Source organism: Bombus bifarius, unplaced genomic scaffold (assembly GCF_011952205.1).
Source record: "Bombus bifarius isolate JDL3187 unplaced genomic scaffold, Bbif_JDL3187 scf7180000008008, whole genome shotgun sequence".
Classification (NCBI taxonomy): domain Eukaryota; kingdom Metazoa; phylum Arthropoda; class Insecta; order Hymenoptera; family Apidae; genus Bombus; species Bombus bifarius.
In genome coordinates, this window is record NW_022884386.1 from 3,661,153 (window position 1) to 3,683,370 (window position 22,218).

The 22,218-nt window shown below is 45.4% G+C and overlaps 1 protein-coding gene across 8 annotated transcripts in view; it reads right to left on the minus strand.

Annotated features, from left to right (window-relative positions):
* Positions 1–22,218, minus strand: part of LOC117206678 (protein Fe65 homolog) — a 146,358-nt gene that overhangs the window by 86,854 nt on the left and 37,286 nt on the right. Inside the window, exon 1 of one of the 8 annotated variants that reach the window (XM_033446220.1) lies at positions 8,933–9,501. The exons of the other annotated variants lie outside the window; for them this stretch is intronic. Within the exon in view, the coding sequence (XP_033302111.1) occupies positions 8,933–8,954 (22 nt within the window). The 5' untranslated portion in view covers positions 8,955–9,501. Of the gene's footprint in view, positions 1–8,932; positions 9,502–22,218 lie in introns of those variants that run through there. 8 annotated transcript variants of the gene reach the window in all.

The following is a 22,218-nucleotide window of genomic DNA, read 5'->3' on the forward strand; positions in this document are numbered from 1 at the left end:
GCGCTCGCTGGTCCACTTCGAAATGCGTGCCGGAATTTTAAACATATACGCGACATTAATTCCCCGAACGTTACGCGAATTATAATTATTTGCCTCGCGGCCGTGCCGCTTAACAACTCGCTCGTTGTTCTGCATTATAACGAGAGAAAAATGGGAAAAAACAACGCCTGTTCACTGCGCGAGCGTGTTTTTCCTCTCTCCCCTCTTGTTTCTCTTCTTCGCAGTTGTTTCTCGTTTCAACTGCTCCTCCTGCTCTCGTTTCAACTTCAAGATACGGTGCTAGAGAAGAGGGAGAGAGTGAGAGAGAGGGAGGAGAGAAAGGGAGAAAAAAGAAAGGAATTCAAGCCGGATGCAGGCTCTCTTTCGTTTCTTCGTCCAGCCTACCTCTCTGTCCACAAAAGTTAATAGGTAGGAAACTCGACGTAAGCCTCGTAATAAAGTGGCGAAACGTACGGTCCTTTCTGCTCCGACAAGACGTAGTCCTCGTTAGTCCTAGAAGTACTTTTGTCCTCGCGCAACCCGAGCTTTCCTTCATTTCTTCTCGGCATTTTCCTTTACGACGCTTTCTTTGCTTTCTAGCTCGTCTAGCGTTAACTTTACGACCATCATAATTTTGCAAGCCGGTAAATAGGATTACGGCCTCCAGTTTCGTAATTGTTCGCGTCTCCAACGATGTCGAGCTCAACTGGCGAGCTTCGAAATTTAATAGATAGAAAATACCAGGTGTAAGCCGACTAATAAAGGGAGAGACCTCCTCCTCTCCTGCTGTCGTCCAAATCTCCCAGCGTGCAGGAAAAAGGAGACACCGGTTCGGTGTCATCGCAAAATCTGCTGCACGACCACGCCTGTTTCTAGCGGGCCGATATACCGGGTATATTTCGTGCACCAGGTGCTACCACGCCGACGGTTAAAACAATTTGCCATAAATTTTCTCCAGCTAGAAGGCAAACTGTCGGAAGAGGGAGGTCAGAGAATGGAAACGGACCAAGGATTCTGCCAGCATCCACCTCGTGGTCCACTGTCATCGTTTCGTTCCTTCTCTTCTTCTCTGTTTCCTATTTCAGCTTCGATCGTTCCTCTTACGCAAATATCCACTTTTCTTCTGTAGACCAATGATAAACCTTCTCGGTAAAAGTATTTTGTATGCACGATGCTCCCTAGCTGACTTGCTTCGCGTTTCTGGTTGCCAGGGTAACGAGATGACCGAGCCACGACAAATAATTTTTAGAGTGGAGTTTCGGGTTAGTGGATCTCGAGAAGCAGTGCTTCCAGAAAAGGAAACAACAACGATGACGACAACGACGAAGACGACGACGACGACGACGACGACGACGACGACGACGAATCTCGTCCCTAGCCTGGGGCGATGAAAAACTGCGGCAACGTTTGGAAGTAGTCGAGATAGCCGGTCTGAAGGGACAAGAAGGATTCATAAAACAAGGGAAGCAGCGAGGGCGACATATTGCCGCGCGTGGCATGTATTATGCATGAACAGGCCAGGCCCGCGGTTCTTTGCTACTTCAGCTCCTCCGGCGACTGCTTTCGTTCCTCTCTTTAGCCGAGTCTATTAATTCGAAAAATTGTAGCCCCTTCGTCGACTCCTGACTCAGTCAGCCACCTGCCGCCATCCACGCCGATAGACTTTGATACAAACGAGTTAACGGTGGATCTCCTTTCACTCGGAACGCCGTGCAATTTCTTTGCCTTCGGCCTTGGAATTCCTGCGGAACGGTGAAATAAAGCGCGACGAATCGTACCGTCACTCGTTACCTCGGGGGAGGCACATTCATTTAGCCAATTTGTCTCGTTAATTGAAGGACTTGGCTCCGGAAATCAACTACCGGCAGCCGTAAACGCTGTTTTTACCCAGGCGATCCGTTCATTTGCAAGATTGTTCGTTCCCCATCGACCGCATATCCTCGTCACATTCTAAAAAACCGAGTCGAGTAAGTCGTCGAGATACTCGACTCGTCTGCGAGCGAGCTCGTGCAGCCCTCCTTCTCCTTCCTCTTCCTCTATTTCCTCTCGTTTTTTCCCCTCGTCTCTTCTCGTCCTCGTGCTCGTCCTCAGTCCGAATTTCTGCCGCGACGTCGAGAGTTTCACCGACTGCCTCTGCTCTTCGCTGGCAACGACCGAATTATGCCTCTTTTTACGTCTCAAATATTATACGGTGACACGCTCGCGTCTTGTCCGGAAATTTTTCTACAGCCAGGTCGGATTTACGGCCACCAGCCACGGATGTGCCTGTCGCACACTGTGTTCCCAACGTTCGTTAGAGAAAAACGACGAAAAAGGAGCAGAAGGGTCCTCCCGACGAGAATAACTTAAGTTATCCGTTTACGCGGCTAAGGTGACTATAAAAGACGAAAGCGACATTCTTACGGAGCGGGAATCTCCTGCACGTTGGACCTAATAATACTAGAAAATAATTGAAAGATGGTCGGCTTTATCCGCGCTAACTCAACGAAGGTCGGAAAGAAGCGCGTAACCCTCACCTTGCTCGCCCACGCAGAATCGCCAGGAGACAAAGATAAGCTGACGTATCGGAGAAAGACATCCCTTTCATCCGCTTTCATCCGAGCATCCAACTATGTATGTGCATGCCCTTCCCGCCTTACCGCGGAGTCAGCTATGGCAATTCTCCGAGAAGATACACGCGTTCACCCCCTTCGTGATCTGTGTGTTTTATCGCGCCATGAAAAGCGGAATACGATCCGTGAGTGCAAACAGTAGTGCCCCAGGTAGACAGGACACGATATTGAATAAGTAGCCCCTCGTGTTTCGAGGGCTCGACCCGTGTGTGTATCAAGGGCAGAAAGTAAATCGTAAAAGTGTAACGCGCGCAAACGACGCGACCCTTCCCTCCGAGCGAGAACTCCGCTTAAATATAACCGTTTCCGCGTTTTTTACGCCGCGTAAACGTCACCCTGAGACGATGTTTGCCCCCTCTTCGAGGCAAAATCTCGTTTCGACGGAGAGATCGGCTAACGTTATTTTGTCGCTGACTCTCGTCGTTCCACAGCGTCGAAAACGCTACGGAAAGGCTGCTTTATCGCGACACACGGGTCTTCAAATCTACACTGATACGAGTGTAAGTACGAAACGAGTGAATGGTAAGGGAGCGTGACACATGCAGCCGAAGTAAACTACGGTTGATGCGAAACCGATAATGTCGTCGTGTTGGTTCGTACGGCTGCGTGTTCGACTGGCAGATCGGGAGGCAGCCACCGTGGCCTCTGCCCCTTCAATGATACCGCCCCTCCCACACACGACCTTCTGTTCCTCCACACTTCGTGTCCGTAGCCAGTTATGCGGACCACAGCCGCGACTACGGACAAATATGTATTAGATTTTTGTTTGCCTCGACGGATATTGCGAATGGAAAATATCGTTGTAGCAAAGCCGTTCCGCGGCATCCTTTCGCGTATATCACGATTCGAGAGAGTCGTTTTGTCGGATACCAATACCATCCTTGTGCCTGTCGGTCGTCTTTGCGCCCTTCGCGCCATCGTCAAACGCCCATTTGGAATAATGCTTCGTGTTTATGAGATTCGAGTACGATCATTTTATACGTAGTTCGAGGGTGGAAAGAAAGATGAAGTACCTGGGGAAACCTAATTTGCCACTATTCCCGCGACGCATAAATTCTTTTTTCGTTTTACTAATGGAGATCATTACATTATTGTTATTATAAAAGATGGATGTATGATATTTTATATATATGTGTAAAATATCGTAAATAGGATTTAAGAAACAAAATACTCGGCCAATATGTAAAGCATAGGAATCTTATGAAAGTTAGAAAAGTAAAATGAGATTCTCACTTCGTAGTACAGTTTCAAACATTTATTAGCACGAAATGAATGACAGAAGAGGAAAGACTACGACTATTAATATCGTGAATACGCCTTCGGAATCTCCCCTCGAGCTGACATCCATCTGCGGGTACACAATATGCCGTGGAATCGTTCAATCATGCATGACGACTGCTCGCATTTGTGCCACGTAATCCCCGTATTTTAGTCGAATTTAATATGAATTAATCCATCCAGCATATTTGAATCGACATAAACATCGTTGACTCCCTTAGACAACTCTACTCAACCTGACATGACGCGAAACTAATAACACGAATGTCAACCTAATTACAATCAAGAATCGAAGAAAGAAAGAAAAGAAAATAACAAAATAATTGACTATCACATTGGAATACGTAATGAACGTGTTCTTTTATTCTAATTTTTATGCTAATATTTTAATATAATATATATAATAATTGGAAAAGAGAACGATCTTGTTAAGTTCAAGGATATAAAAAGAAAATTGTAAACACACATGATATGTATACACATCAACCAAGTATTATACATACAAAATCAATGGCATAATTAATGTCATGACTACTAACACTCCTGAATTATTCAAAAGGGTGAGAAAAATACATATGTATGCCAAGCCAAATACAAATGTAATATAATACGAGATTATTATAATATACTGAATTTAAAAATTGCCTCCTTGTGAAACCAAAGGATAAGATACATCGTGTCTTTGCTCTGTCGTTTTCAATTATGACAGGGTTGTTAATATTTCGAAGGGCGCAAACACGCGATCGATCGATTCTCATCGAGCAAGGCAAACAAGCGAAATCGCTGCAGCTCATCGCGAATGCACCCCAAGGATTCCGTTCGGCTGCCATTACGCGGAATGCGAGTTGCATGCGGTCGTGCGACGCGACGCGCAGAACAAATCTACGAGGCGTTACAACGTGTCTGATGCATGCACGCGCATCCACGCCAGTGTACGATGCTCGTATTTCAACGAAGGCATCGCAGTTGCGACGCCAGCACGATGCCTCCAGTTACGTCGGACAATTTACAGATGGGTAGACGTGGAAATTTAGGGTCGTAGCCCGAAGGTCGTATCCGGCGAGACGTTCCCGACCCGAAGGAAACAGGGACCGCGTAGACCCGACAACCCGTGCCCGCCACTTTCGTATATCGTGCAATGAGATGGAGAAATTTCGAGGCCGACGTTGTTTGAGGTAGCATCGAGGTTCTTGAACGTCACGACAAGACCGCAACCTTCTGGCTTTGAACGCGATGGTTAGCTGTAAGATTTAGATGCTTCGCGTGCACGTTCCAAGTCTATACGATTAGCGGTATTTGTGCGAGCAATGAAATTCGTGAAAGCAAAACAGTGCATTACATATCGAAAGGGTCAGCAAGTTTAATGGTAAAGTTGGATGCGGATGAGCAATTTTGTTTCGTGCATTTTCGCAGCATCAGCGCATGGGTAGTAGTGCTTTTGTAACGATAAAATAAAGCGATCATCGCCAGATCTGTGACAGTTGTACATACAGTGGCACACGAGAGTATTCCAACATTCTACACAGCTTGTTACGTCCGGTGACTCTCTACATAAACCGGAATTCATCCCTCGGTCAAGACGGTCACTAGCCGTGTAAATATAATTAGTGGGACTGCAATAATCCTCAGGAACTGTCATAAAACTAAGCCTTTTTATTTTACTGTCAAAGCCCTTAATTGCTACAAAACATCCTTTTACTCAAAGCGACCGCAAAGCAATACCCATCGATAGTTTTCCTCCGCAACAACATCGTCGCCGAACTTGGCTGGTAATTGTGACTGTAACTAATTACAACTACTATCTTCAACACTTGTTATATGCTTAAGACACCTGTTCGCGCCGTATATCAGTCTTTTACTGAATATATGTTTGCAATAAATATCTTGCGACTTGTGTGTACATATTCAAACTGTTTTCGAAGACCAACGTAACTGTGATAGTCGTGACTCGACACAATGCTAATGACGTTTAAAATGTTTTATATAACCCATACGCTATATAAACGCTCGTTCGACAAAATTGGCTTATGCGCATCGAAGCCAAAATGTTCCTCGGAAGGAATCAGATAGCGGATAAACATGAAATCTTCTAACAAAGAGGTTTTCATAGTTCTTCCACGTAACTGGAGGCTAATTACTCGGTACTCGTCGTTATCGTAAATTTCCTCGACGATATATTTTCCAGATGTCCAAACTCTCGCAGATACTATTAATATCTAAACCTTTCGGCGGTAGAGCGCGGCATCAAAGTAGCTGCGAAGCGAACGCTGTCTAAGGCGATAGGCGTAGTTGATGGTGGAGTATGTCAGCCACCTTTCGTCCTCATTATTATAGCCCTGTGCCGCGACTGAAAAGCCCTAACTATCGTTGGTACGACGATGTCATGGCTGATGCAGAGAATGGAAGAGGATAAGACAGGCTGAAACAGGGTACTGGTTCTAACTTTCGAGTAATTAAGTGCGTTGAAACTTGGTTAAGACTCGTAATTGTGTTTTATAAGGAGCTACCGAGGATAGCTTCGCGAGACGGTGGCTGGTTCGATATCGCTCGTTCGCTGGAGCTTTTTAACAAAGGGAGAACCATTGAAAATTCGTGACTCGACGGTTAGATGGAATTTACTACGAGAATACTACCATCTCGTCCAACTTTAAACGATCGTTCTTTTAAAACCATTCAACTTCTTGTCGTTTAGCGTACTCAGCAACGAAAACGTCCTAAGATTTATAACGATGTTTCGATACCGATCGTTCCGTACGGCCAAGATGGGTGACCCTGTTTGCAATATGTAGATTGCGAAACTCTTTATCCTATAGAATGCATTATTTCGTAACCCATACTGTTACTTGGGAACCGAGATAATCCACGAATCACGTTACACGGTTGTGTTTCAGATAAAACTTGAAATTTGTTATGCATGTAAGAGCGAACGAAGTTTTTCTCGTGCCAGAATAAAACTTCTTCCTTATTACTCGAAACACCGTGTTTCATCTTTGTTTCTTCGTCTTTGTGTTTCTGTTTCTATCTCCGTTCCCCGCCTTTTTTTTTTACGACTCTTCCACGAACACGAGACGCGTTATTACCCACCTAATTGCGTCCACGATATTTTCCGCGGTGGAAATAGCTTTCTGAGTACCTGGCCTCCGATATAGAAGCGTCGGTTAGTCGATATCTACTACGAAGGCAAATTTACTTACGCTAATTTCCGGTCAGAGAACAGCTCGCTGAGAATTGCACGGCGAACGGAAATGATAAACGAATTGGATACGTCGACGATAATTAGCCAATAGGCGTGAGTCCAGCGATCCATATACAACATCGAAATGCAATTTTCCAGACGAATCAATTTTTTCGTTGCTCGTCGAAAAACTGCGAAAGGAACGCGATCGTATTTTCGCTCGATTACCGACGAGTTTCTCCTGTTTCAATAACGATACGCGCCCCGTTATTGGTTTCCAAAACGAATGATAACTGGAACCTCTGACAATCTGGCGATCGTACAAAGCTGTAACCAGTTAACGACGATATAGATGTTCGTTATCTCGAATTATTCCGACAAAAAATTACACTCGCGGCAAAAGCTGTACGATACGTATAAAAAAAGAGACTCAAAATCCACGAAAACTAGTGACAAAAATGAACCAAGAAGATCGATCTTGATACCGATGTAACAATTAGCTAATGTAGTATCGTGGCATGGCGTGCGCGAGTTTTACGAGCTGTCGGAAATTCGTCGAGGAAATTCGTTTTCCCAGATGTCCTGGCGAGCCAACTCCGTCGATAATTGTAGCCCATCACGTTTAACGCTCGCCATCGTCTTTCTTCTCCCTGTTGCCAACGAAAAGCTTCGTAATAAAATTTACATATCCTTGATACGCGACTGTTTTTCCGATCCCTTCTAACGTTCTCGTATGTGACCACGTCGTGTGGAACGGCGTCGGTGCAACGCGAGATCGATAGCCATGAAAAAGAATCGAACGAGTGGTAGGATCGCGTGTCGGACAGGTTCAACAACGGCTCGTAAATTCTTAGTAAAAGTCAGTCGTTAATCGATCGGAGGAAGCCTCTCGAGTATTTTTAACGCTGACTGCCTTTGAAACCTATCGAGCCGGGAACAAAAGGAGGAATTTCCACGATCGTCGCCATCAACGTGCTCTAACGCGTGTATATTTTCCTCGCTCGGTACAAAGATGTTCGCGTGGACGCGTCGAGAGGTCATCTTCGTGCCTATGCATCTTTAACGAGGTTTCCGGTGGGGCTGTGTAAACTGGTAAGAGTATAGCGGTCGCGATACGGATCAAACAGGTCGTGATTTCAGCGTCTTCGCCATTCGTCAGAGCGTATCTGACCGGGTCGTCGGTTCCGTCACGTCTGTTCCGATCTCGCGTGATCGAACGGTTACAATGAGTAATGAGGCGTGCCCTGAGACCGCTTCCTCGGTCACGCGACCAAACGTTTCCGTTTTTCGTATACCGTTACCGCCACTGTGTGTGCGATTGGTCAGGGTCGACACGAAATAACCAAAGTGCCAAAGACCTCGGTGATTGACACTTGGGAAAGCTTTCGACGAAACGACTCTCGAGGAAGAGCAACGCGTGACTACGTAGAAACGAAACCGACTAGATCGATGGCATGGCAGTGATTGAACGTAATTATTTTTAGGGACGATGAATCTAGGAAAATAATAGCGTGCTAGGATGCAATTTGTTAAGAACCGTTATATACACGGGTTCGCTTTATCAGGATGCTTATCAGGAAATGCGTTCGATGCTGGGGTACATTTAAACGAAACACAAACACATCGAGGGATGAATTGTCTTCTTAAACGAGCACTAGCTAGTCGGGTTTCTATTTGTTGCTAATCGTACATGTATATACGTTTGGACAACAGACGGAGGGAAGGAAGGAACTAGAAGCATATTCGACGACTTTTCGATCACCTGATCGTTGCACGGTAAATCGTTTCGAAGATGTTTGAATATGTACATGCGACAACGTCGATTAGGTGGTTGTAAAAATTCAGGGAATACGCTCGAAAGGAGGATGATAAGGGACACATAACTTACGATTCACTCCGTGGATGACCATCGTGGTCGTGTTTTACGCAACTATAAAAATGTCCTCGATAGCTCCACTGGTTCCCGAAGCGAAACTCGTGCACGAAGGACTCGGTGCTTTCCACCCTCTCACGAGGTTAGCTCATTTTTCTCGCGAGGTAAAGGGTTCTCCGCGAATGAACGGGGAATATTCGGATATTTAGATATTTAGAGGCACGTAGCAAAATAAAAAGATAAAACAGACGTGAAAAGTTTCTAACACATTTTCGCGTGTATCGTGGAACCGATGGGGACGCGATAACACGGTACGGAAAGAGAAACAAACGCGGTTTCGAGTTCTCTCGCGGCACTGATACGCAAATTTGCGCGGTTACTTCGATTCCATTCGATCGGTTTCATTCGCGCCCGTAAAATCGTTCGCAACGCCGTGAAATCGTACGTGGATTTACTTGGTTCCGTATCGACTCGAAATCGGTAAAGTAGGTGTCGACGAAAATTACGACGATTTTTAAGGTCAGCAGCGGACAAATGGCACCCCGAGACGTTGGGGCGTCGCGGTCGTCGCAGTGACTGGCGAGACTCACGGCTACCCCCTCCAATTCTAACCCCTTCCAACAATTCTCTTTTACCCTCTTGCATCCCTACGCTTCTCCCCACCAACGCGCCACCAACCGCTATCTATACATCTATATCTTTCTCTCGCTCTTTTTCTTGCGCGGAACATCATCCCTCCACGTCCTTTCTCATCCCCCTCTTTTTCTTTCCAACTTCGTTCCTTTTCTTCTTCCTCTTTTGCCCTCTTCTTTTCTCCCCGCGGTTCAATCCCTCCTTTTCCGATGCACGTTCGCGAGAACCATCCTCGTCACTCTTCTTCCCTTCCTTTTTTTTCCTACCTGCTCTCCGAACTCCCTTCCCCGCTCTTTCTCTTTCTCATCCTTCGTCGGTCTCGCTCGCGCTTCCACCCTCTCCCTTAGTCACTCTACAACCCCCCAGACACTGGCCAAGCGAGTGGTCACGTGACCGTTAGGTCGGCCAATCATGTGCCGGGTGACGTCATCCGCAGGGGTTCTCACAGTTTGAGAACGAACAACGAGCATAAAGGTGTATTTGCGGACTTTGGGAAACGTTCGTGGAAGGGATAGGTGGTCATGCGGTCTGTTCGATCTTGGAACGATGTGTGACGCAATGGCAGGACTGTCGATCCTTGGGATCCTCGGGGAAGGATTAAAGTACCGGCGGACCACGTTCACGAACAAAAGAGCCTTTCACGCTTTGATGTTTCTCTAATGCTCTCTTCTTCTACATACCTTCGATATTGGAGCGTTTAAAAGCCATTATGCCCCCCACGGAAGAAACAATTTATAAAAATAAAAAGAGGGAAGGAAGGAAAGGTACGGATCGTTGGTAGAATTACAAGTAGCCAGTGGGCGACTTTGAGCGTACGTTTGGCGACATTCTACGTAACGTCTATATCAGCCGGCTAAACCGTTCGATTCAACTCGTTAAAAGAGATCACGGGACGTGACACAGTGGCGGCGCCCCTATAAATTGCGATACGATGCAACGCATGCCAAGCACCATTTTTCCTGGAACCGGGAAATAGGTTAGCGCCGAAAACTTGCCTGTTTGTATTCCACGCTCGAACAAGGTTTTTCCAACGTAACGCTACGAGGTCGCCGTCGTTCTAGCTGAAATGAAATTCCACGGTGCAGAAGGAACGGCGGAAGGGGGCATTGGATGGAAAGAAAGAGAAAGCAAGGAAAGAGGAAGGCTGCAGAGAGAAAGAAAGTGGAAGAGGCGCGAAAGCCGGTGGTAAATCAACGCTGTAGATGTTTTCTTCCGAAAAATTTCCACGGAAAAATCGCCTTACCGGCGGCGCGGCTCACGATTCAGCCGTCACTGCGATCGGTACTGCTGCCAGATGTGGATTTACTGGGAAACTTTTACGCGTCCAAAAAACTTCCCCGTAAATCTTGTACGTCGTAAAAATTTTCCATTCCCGCCCCTTTTATTTGCGTTTCTCCGTCGACTTTTCCCCGAGAAACGTGCACCGTAACTCATCTCGCCCGGTGGAAAATAATGCGAGTTAATCCATGCCGTAAACAGTTCATGAATAAACGAGGTACCAGGACCACGAAACAGTCGACAGATCGGCCGTTTTTTGTTGGGAAAATTGTTTGCTTATTCGCCATGAAAATTATCGATTATGAAATTCAGTTCGCCGTTTGATCGGCTTGTATCGTACTAGTTTGAATTCCGAAGCGATGCGGGAGCGAGTAATCCTTTCGGAAGGTATCGTCGGACCAAAGGGATGGAAAAAGGAAAGCTGCGATCGGTTATCTCCGCGTCTACCCTCTCCTTCTCTCTATCGGTTCTCCCTCTTGGAATATGTCATCCAACGATCGATGACTCTATTAACAAGGGATATCGCGTGAATAGAGATCATCGGGATTATTTTAGGGGCAATGGGCGTGATAGCATCGGAAAAACTGTATAATCTGACAATATATTGACATTCGCTGCATACACTTCGATTTATGAGTCGAGATAGAAACGTTTTGGGAATATAACGAGGGCGTTGGGTCGCCAAAACTCGGAGGACAGTCGAGTCTTCGATTCTCAAAACGTGTTGCATTTTGCAAACGCGTTGTTGCTACCTGGCACTCAGTACGCGTGTTCGACGCGGCGATCAATTTGACGTTTATAAGCAGTATGTAATTATTAGTTATTAACCGACCTGGATGCGCTATGCGCTTCGTAATTTTCTCATTAATGAAATTAATTCATCGAATCCATAAACCAAATTAAATTCCGCGTAATCATCGGTTTACGGGGAATCGGAGTGTAAATCTCGCGAAACGTAAAAACGTTAACGCAAAACGAAATAATTCTCTTCGTTCCCCTTCCTTCTTCCCGTCTTCCAGGTTTCGTTTACGACTACATTCGGTCAGTGGCTAACTTTCTTCAATGAGAAAAAAAAGAGAAAGAACCTAGCAACCGGGGCAGTAGCATGCAGCCCAGAGCTAGCCCGAGTCTTTTGACTCTCGGATATGCTAAAAGCGTGCAACTCGGAAAGACGCGTAATTAAAAGCGCGTTCCAGCACTTAATAATCGTGCGCCGCAATTTAATTTCAAATCCATTTTACCATCGCTGTTCACGCCGCTCTTTCAGCATACGTTCCACCGATGGAAACGTATTGGTTTTTCATCTGGTCGAATCTACTCTCTATAATATTGTAATATAAACGAGGAAGGGATAAAATGTCAGGATTAAAAAGGCAGAGGAACAGAGACATATGGATTACGTAATTAGTCGGTAATTATATAGAATATAGCACACTCTATGGATTTCAATTATTTTGAAATATAATATACCGTTAAAGTCAATGTTCTGAGTAGCTTTATCGATACATATAACCATCGCTCAACTTCGCGTTCAGAGATGGACGCAAAAGTATTTTCGATACTACACGTCGTATTTCTAAGGTTTGCGACAGGTTTGCGATTACCGATTAATCTCTTTCTTTCGAGGACACCCTTCGTTTTTCACTCAATTCTCGCGAGCAACGTTATCTCGACTTTTCCACGTACGAACGTATCCACGAGATCTGTTTCTCGAATCAGCTCGAGTTCCGCGAACACGTGTGTTCGACGATCGATATACCTTCTGTTTCGTCGCATTAAGGATCACCGATACGTAATGCCTTTTCACGGGCCATAGTTTCCACTCTTTGCACGCCACTCTAATCTTTTTTTCTCCTCTTTTCTTTACCTTGGTTTATATCGATGTCGTTACCGCCACGTGATACGAATTCCACGTGAATATCTGCGATTTTTCAACGGGCATTGCATACGCCCGACCGGCGCAAGTTACAAATTTACGATCCCCCTGGTATAGTCAACGGTACCGCGATAAAAAGCGTAATCGTACTTCGTCGACGCTAAACTCGACGTTTGCCGACAAAAGTGAACTGTAACTCGTGCACCGAAACTTTCTCCTTTTGGAGGATTTAAAATGAAAATAACAGGAATTTATGCTACGCCGTTAGTTTGATTTGCTAGAAAATCATCGATCTTCGTGATTCTGGCTTTTTATCGACAAACTCTGAGAAACGAAAATGTGAAAAAAATGGTAAAGTTGGTGGAAAACTGGCTGAAAACAGATGAATTATTCCGCGAGATCAAACACCAGTAACAGCTGAACTCGTGTCAACGGTAACAGGCGTGGAAGCGTTCGACGTGTAAACTGCGAGTAAATCAGAGTTTGCCGCACGCATCTCGCTTCGTCTGCCGCGTTGTTTGTCTGGTATCTACCAAAACAGCTGCTCGATGACCTACACAAATCATCTCTAGGAACGGTATCCCGTTGGCGTTGAATAGACGCTCTTGTGCAGGTGACAGGACTGCGAAAAACTTGGTTGGCGCACCTGTCACTGGTGTTATAACAGGAAACACCGTTCGTAGGACGACCAAGGAACGAATTGTATCGGTTGACGAACGAGTGCGAAACTTGGGGACGTGTATACGTTGTTTGAAATTCGAGACGTTTGTCGACTCGAGTGGCTAGAACAAATACTGGAGGGAAGTATAAGTAGAAGCGACGAGGAAAGCGTAAACGTCAACTACGTTAATTCAAGGTATAAAAGGAACGATATTTCCCTTTTTATTTCGAGCTCGAAGGAATCGCCTCTCCATAGACTTATTCCGGTATTAAACGATCAGGCTGGCGCGTCGGAGGGCAGCTTGTCTCGGATTTTCCTCCAAGCGAAGGATGTGAAAGAAAAAAAGAGACGAAGAAATCACAGCGTGGCGACCATCATATTTTTACGACACGCGCGGTACGTCGTCGTTGGCGTGGGTGAGTCTTGCATACACCTATACAGAAGTTTTTATCGTCGTCCTTTTCATCGTTCGCGCGCAACCCCCTCCCCCTGTTCACATGTAGGTTACGCGGATTAATACTCTCGAGAGAAAGTGCAGCGACGATGGGGTCGTGCGGCGCGTCGATGGCGAGGAAAAGACGAAAAAAGGAGCCGAGGGGATAAAAGGCACGCGAATCGGAGAGAAAAATGTTATAGAGACGAAAACTCAAAGGAAAAAAGGAAGGTGGTCGATTCGGTTGGATTTATTTCCGCCGCAAGGACTCCGAGGAATGGTGGCACAGGGAAATCGCGAATGACAAAAGAGAAAAATAATAGAGAGAAAAGCGAGAGACGAAGAGGGAGAACAGGAAGATGAAAAGGAGAGGAAGGAAGAGTGGCGAAAAGAAATAGGGAGAAACGAGAAATGCGAGGGAGAGGCAGAGGTAGAGGGAGGAGAAAAAAGAAGAGTGCCTGGAGGGTTTGCATATTTTTTTTCATCCATTTAACGATCACCCACCGGTCGTACTCCCTGCAGGCAGCGAGCAGCGGGCGAGGGGGGCAAGGGGCAGGTGTGGATTACGAGGATGTGGCACTTTTTAGCGATGAAAAAAAGTATGTCGCATTAATTAAAAGCGACGCCGACGCTGAACGCAATTACGGGGCTGCGCGACGCGCTGGGTTCATTTGGGGCCTCGCGTTTTCACCGAGCAACCTGCTTTTCGCTTATTTTTGTTCCCTTTTTCTGTTTCCTTACCCCCATCGCAACGTGCTCTTTCCTATTTCTCGGTTCGCATGTCGCAACTTCGGGAAAATCGTGGCACGCTTCTTTGGGAATTATTCCGGCCGAGGGCGGCGCCGTAATTAATGCCTCGATTTAAAACGGAACGTGAAGAATCCTTCGCGCGAGTAAAACCGAAACGAATATAAAATCCTGCGCGTGATTCGTTAGTCTCTCCTTCGCGTGAAAACGGAGCAGGAACATCGACTTAAAGCAGGGCTCGATTCGTTTTTAACGATCAATCGACCGGTCAGTCGAAGCTATCCGACGATCATAAACCGATCGACGTTGTTCCACGTTCGTGACGTTCCTCTACGTTCTTACAGGTTCGCGGACATTCCGTTAAGACGAAGAAAATGAGAGTGGACGCAAGGGTGAAGAACGAGAGAGCAGGGTAGTCACCCCGTAACTGCGAGGGACGTGTTGCCATGCCCTCTGGCAATTTCCGTCCTCGAATTGAAATGTTATTACGTTAGCGACACGTTCCGGTTACCCGCCTACTTCCCTCTTTCTCCTCGCACCCCTTTCTGTCGTTCTTCTCCGTCTTATGTTTCCTGTTGTTCTGTCGCAAATGCGATTTGAAGTCAGTGTTCAACGAAATGGACGAATCCAGGGATGCCAAGAGAAATCAAGGGAGAGTAACGAAGGAACGACGACGAAGGTCTTCCGTGGATTCCGTTCATTCGTCGGGAAAGGAGAACCGAGGAAAATCAACGAAACATCGAATCGTTGATACTGTCTGGTGTCGTCGAATCGCATTTTATCCCCAACCGTCGTTTCGTCGCCGGCTACGACACCGCACTTTTCTAAAATCGAATTAAATCCGTTCGATCGGTCGACCAGCAGAGTCGAAAAGTCTTCCTTGTGCCTTGTACGAGGGAGCATGTCCATTACGCGATCACATATCCGACTGAAAGAGCTCCTCGGGACTCCATTTCGTGTTCTCGCAAAGCAACGGCCCGATACCGAGGAATGCAGCCTGGATATTTCCGCCTGCATTGGTATTTCCGGCTTTCGGCCCGATAAAACGCCAGAGGGGAGATTTGTGCAGACGTCGAACGGGGTAACCAGAATGCAACCTCGCTTCTCGGAAATCGCTGATTCGAATGTCTTCGACATATACCTCCGGCTTCTACGTGAACGGCGGTTTTAACGGCGTACCGCCCCGTAGGAAACTCGACAACCGCCACGCGAACAACGTACCGCCGTCAAGTAGAATAAGACGCACTACGGTCAGACCATGTAGTAACTCAAGCAGCGTCGAGTTATCGGGAATTACGTTATAAATACAGCTGTTGTCGATAGAAGACGAAACAAAATTTTCGCGAGATACGTTTTAATCGAATCTGAGATGCGGAAATCGGTTATCGACGACTCTATTTGGCTATTGTATCGAACAAAACGTCGTTTAGACGTTGGTCGGGGCGTATTATTGAAACTAGCACACTCTCGCTATCGAAATACAATGTATCTAAAACCGTTTCAAGATTACCGTGCTTGATACAATTTTCTCGAGTCTGGCATGTTCTTCGTTTTCACAGATAATACTCGCGATGAACGAATTATTGATATTACGATAATATTTTATATTTAACCACAGAATAACTTTTAGATGCACGGAAGAAAATGACTCGAATTTCGTGCATGTTCGCTGCATTGAAAAGAGAATTTTGACAAGCTTTCGAATCTATTCCAAACAAAAGGAGCCAGAGAAAGGCCATAAATAGACATTCAATTTTGTATAGATGATATTGCAGGCGAATGACATAATTCTCGGTACGATTTGAATGAAGAATATAAGTGGCAAAACGTTCATAATTAACAAGATCGATCTAAAGTTAGTTAAAATGTTAAAATTGCCATTATCAATGACGAGATAAACGAACTCTTTCACGAGAAGTTCAGATTCGCGTTATCCATCGAAACGACGTTACAGTTAAAGTTAGACATTTCTTATTCGACCAATACATTGACAGGAAAATTCTCACAATCGTTACCACACCGACTTCAACGTTTTTCAAATCGCTCCGATGCGAAACTGTTCTCATATAACGCGATCGTAAATTACGATACATTCGTTCCATCCCTCTTGCATTTCGTTAATCGTCCCTCTTGTTTTGTGCTTTGTCTTTTGTCGCGGCATAAATGCTTCGCCTTCGCGGCTGTACGAAACCAATCTGCACGTAAGTACGTATTGTATTACGCCACGAGCCTTTTTTATCCGATGCGTCAAGGAAAAAGTGCCGAAGAGAGATACTAGGGGAGAGAGGCGAACGAAAGGAAAGAGATTCTCCGAACGAAGGCAGAGTGTCTCGAAAACAGGAACATTCCGGTGGTTTAATGCCGATGGAGCCGTCCATTCGTAACGAAAAGGGGCTGAGGGTTGTATTTTTCACTCTCGTTTCTTTCTTTCTTCATTTTCTCTCTTCTAAATCGGAGTGGATCGGGGGAGAACAAAGAGACCGAGAAATAAAGAAGAGAAGCATTTTGAACGCAGAAACTTCTGTGAGAGAGAGGCAGAGAGAGAGAGAGAGAGAGAGAGGGAGAGAGGGACGGGGAGAGGCGAGACAAGGATACCGGATGACGGAGTCTTCTTAGACAAAAATGAAAAAGAAGATTAAAGGGAAGGGACGACGAGAACGTAAAGATAAGGTGAGCGGGGAAAGAAGGAAGGATGACCAAACCTCGTGACTTTTATTGCAGCCGACCGTGTTAATCCGGACCAGCCATAAATTCATCCGGCGAGAATTGCTTCTTAACCGACGTCATCCCCTTGAGATCCGACAACCTGTCGAAGTCTTAACTAACGTACGTGATCTCCGCTTTTTCTACGCGAGAACTCCACTCGATGAAAGAAGAACTATTAGATATCCCTGGTTTTATCCGATAAGTTCGTGACCGCGCGAACCTGCCCGAGTAAATCCGCCCGAGGCTACGTAAAATTACCCTTACGTCGAAAACGTAAATGCCCATCGGCTACGCGAACGACAAATATTTAATTACAGGGAGAGATAGTTGATTCGTGGCGTGACGTAAATGACGAGCTGCCGAGGAAAAAGGCCGGAACGGCTGGAAAAAAGATAAAGGGAAATGGAGGCTTTCAATCTTCCATTCTTCCCATTATCCGTGGCCAACCACTTCGATTCTTCGTGGCTTCTCTCCTATCCCGAGACTAACAGCTAGTACACCGGCCGAATTACACCGGAGGTAATTTCTTTCGAAGGCATTAATTAGCTTGTGTTTTCCGGGGCTATCAATTTGCAACTCCCGCTGCAATTCAAGTACTACGCAAGCTCTGTATCTCGATGAGACCCGTGGTTCTCTTCGCGATCGATATCCGATGAAATTTCAACATATCGCGTGCGATTGTTCCGCGTAATATGGCGACATTTTATTCGAAAACTTTGTTCCTCTTCAATATCGATATTTATAAAATAATTTAATAGAAACATCAACGAATCCGATTATCCGAACAGCGCGTGCCATGATTATTTCGGATAATCGAGTTTCTGCGCTGGCAGTGTGGAGTGCAATTGGAATGCACTAGTTCTGAACGCCTTTAAGAAGGTGAATAATCTCCAGACATCCGATGAAACGTAAATTAAGTTACACTGTGGAGAAAAGGAAGATCGATAGAAAAATAAAATTAGAACGGAGACGCGACAGAATGAGAGCAAGATGAACCTGGAGGACCGACGATGACAACGAAAGCTAGAAGCAGGATGGGTCGGTGAATGGCACTGTGGCTCTCTTAACACTTTGAAAATCTGGCTTGGAAGGGTCCGCGAGCTTGGCTCTTTCCGGATCTCTCGTCAGGGTCGTTTGATATTCACGTACCGTGAGTTTTGAGGGAAACCTTATACACCACTTCGATCCCCCGACAGGACTTTTACGCCGCGTTTCCAAAGCCCCGCGGCAAAACTGGCACGGAACGAGTCTCTTCATCGTGTATATACCCCTATATACCGTATATACCTGTAATCCACGAGGTGCAATTTGCATGCTCGTCCTCGTTTTAAAGCCTACCGGTGATTTCCGGCGTCATAGTTTCCATACAGGCTACGAAAACTCGACCCGAATCCCAAACCTCAACACTTCAGCTATGCTCCTTCGACCGTCTCGTGCCAATGGAAATGAATCTCGCGGAATTAATAAAATATCGACGCTGGACATATCGTTGGAATATTTTAAGTGGCGGTACGGCACGCTCTATTTTTCACGAATAAGCGACCCATTCTCGTGTTTTATAAAAAGGAACGTCGCGCGTAAACGTGCGACGCATCGCGACGATGGAAATTTCGATAGAAAATGTTCGTCTCGATCTCAAAGGTGTTGATAACAGATGGAAAACGTAAGAGACGGAGAAAAATCACGAGAGTCTATCGGAGTATTTGTGAACGAGCTGAGAGATTGTTTGCGACGGGGTTTTCCTACAGATATTGAAATATCGATGTCAACAGCGGAAACGAGAAAAACGACGGTCTACTTTGACGGAACGAAGGAAAAGGCCGAGAATTAGCCGCGAAACGAGCAATGCCGAAAGCACGTGTAGACGGAGTGCTCCGAAGGAAACGAGGTCTTTCCTTTGAATACGCTTAATTGCGAGAACAGTTTCGTTTCCAAGGGGGAGGGCAGACGGTCTGACGAGGAGCACGGAAATGATTAACGACAAAAGGACGTCTCCGTCGGATTTTCCGTGATCGGGATGGAGACGGTCGAACGAAAGAAGAAATAAATCTCGAACGTGAACAAAATGAACAGGACCGTGCAATTACCCTGTGGCTTCGAAACTATCGACGGATTTCCAGTTACCAACGAATAGAAACATTTTAATTATTGATCTAGCATTAATTCGTGCCCATTGTGCTTTCTACAATGGGCGAATTTTACCACGGGAATTAAAGATAAGAAGACACGAAGATCGATTGATTCGCGTGGATATTACTAATTTCGAGGTACAGGTGCTTTGACAAACTTTATCGATAAACTCGAGCAGTAAATACTATCCGTCTCCATCCCCCACGGGTTAAACGATCAGGATACGAGGGAGATTTATTTAATGTCCGTTTATTTGAGAAACATCGCGTTCATTATCTACGATCTTCGCCCACGAGCCTTTCAGCCCACGGACCTTATAAAAATTGCAATGTTCGAGCGTTCAAAGGGATAATAAGATCCACGACTATTTCCTGTAAAACGGCGTTGTTACGAAGTACGCGTACAGATTCAACAGTTGTTAGCAATTCGTTGGAAAGATTAAAGTTCTTCGAGACAATCTACCTTGGCGAAATATTTCTATCCGACGTCGCTTTGGTAGCGAAGGAGGAAATGCAATTGAAAAATTCTACCTCTGTAGAGAGAGAGGAAGAATTAACGGGATAAATATTTCTTTTAATTAAACGAGCACGTTCGCGACACGATCGAGGAAATTCGATAACGAAGGACGCCCTTTTTGCCCCGATGAGACGAACCAGCCAAGGAAATTAAGCAGGGGGATGATTTATTCGGTCGATCGAACGAAACAGCGAAGCCAGGCGGAGATTATTCGTTTATTTGGCAAATATCGAGCCCGTAATCTTGGATTCTGGTTCGGAATGGTAGTGGCGTTGCAGCAACCCGGGAAAAAGGAGCGAACACGGTTAGAAAGACAGACGGAAAAAGGAAGAGAGAAAGATCGAAGGGGAAAAAGGGGGAAAAAGGGAGAAAAAGGGAGAAGAGTCGAGAGAAAGAAAGAATGGTAGAAACTGGGGGTGGACGAACACCGACGAACGGGGGAGATAGTGAGTGGTTGGTCTGACGCAGCAAACAGAAAATAATACCGCGGCCATTGTTCCCGTTTCGCTTTTCTGTATGTGTCTCGCTTCATTCACTCGCCGCTAACATCGGGGGTCTGTTCTAGGAACCCTTCTCCATTGTCGAGTTTCGCTAGCTCCCTTTTACCTCTCTCATCATTTCCCTTCACCTCCTTCCTTTCTCTTCTCTTCATTATCTCGCGTCTGTCTCATGCATCGCCACGTTGCTTCTTCATCTTTTTTCAACCCACTCGTAACCATCGCGAGTCGTAGTCGTTGTCGAATGGCACACGTATTCCCATATTTTAGACGGCTTCGGAGTGAAGGAGAAGTATCCCCGACAGATTGAAGCATTTATTCGACACGGAGAAAGGGAGCTGTAATACTTCTTTGTGTCGCGATGCTTTCTCGCCGAATAAATCAATTTTTTTTTCGCCCACAGCACAATGCGCTTTCCATGCATCCATTCTTCTTAGTGCTAACGCATTTCCACGTCTTTACAAGCTCGTTCTACACGGTCGCTTATCGAATAGGATTTTTATATCTTCTTTCGCCCAGGGTTGTAACGACGCACAGAGTAACGTAACATAGCGTATTTACGCGTCTTTCATCTTGTATCACTGTATTATACAGAGCAAGCAAATCAATTTTATTAACTCCCATCATGGACAGATATCACGTCTTTCTATGCTTCTGCTACATCAACCGGTGTATTTCGTTTTCACTTTGATCGGTCTCCTGTAGTAAAACGTGTAACCCCATTTACGTGTTCACGTTCAATCCTCGTCAAAGACTGTGATTCCATCTCGTTTCTCAATTTTATCCCCTGCCGAGCGCGACCTCGAATCGCGCGATTGTTTAACCTCGTGAAGGATATATTTATAAATCGACTCTGTCGCGACTCTTTTGTATGTTTTCTTTTTGTTCTATCTTCCGCCCCGCGTTTCATTTTTTATTTTTTTATTTACAAAGGTTTGCGTGCGCTCATATTCTATCGTCTCCCTTCGAAGTGGAACGTGGAAAACAAAACGAAACGGGGAGGATAGATTGAAACGTTTATTCAATCGATAGGAAGAGAACAATCTGTCGTTCGAATACATCAGCGAAATGGTATACTCGCTGCTCGGCCAAACGAATTAATTTGCCGAGTAATTTCCAATACGTACCGAAAGCATCGATTCGATTTTACTTTCGTTCTTTTTTCTCTCTTATTCCTACTCTGTTAGTTTCGTGTTTACCGTGTTTCCGTCGATTCCTCAGATAATCAAGAAACATGCTTGCGCCGCCCACGATTCCTCGTATTTTCATCAACCAAACGTTATGCCTGGTCGTGACCAACAGACCATTCCGTGTTCAGAAACTGTCACGGTTTAACTGGTCACTGATAAGAGTAACAAACCCCACGGTTCGATTCAATCTCTCGAAGAGTTTCTTTGGAATCTTGAGATCCGATCGGATTAATTGAAAAATCCAACGTGTACCGGCTATTTTTAACTCTAAATTCACATTTTTATGGGAACAATCGAAGGAATAGAACGTAAATAAAAATCTATTTCAACTCCTACACAGAGTGTGAGTACAAAAGTGAGCGCTGCTTACGGGATTCATTTTAGACATCAAGAGAATGAATTAGTTCATCTACAATTTCAAATGTTCAATCGCACCCTGTATAATGGAGGTCTTGATCTAATATTTCGTATACTTTTGCATATTACGTGCATTTTACGTTTCTTTGTGCGCTTAAAAATCCCATAAATGTACAAACATCTCTAATTATTATCAATCGTTTACAAAGACGAATGTAAAAGATCTGGTAAACGCGATTCTGAAGCTTCTTAGCAGGTAGTTACCCGATTTTTGCTC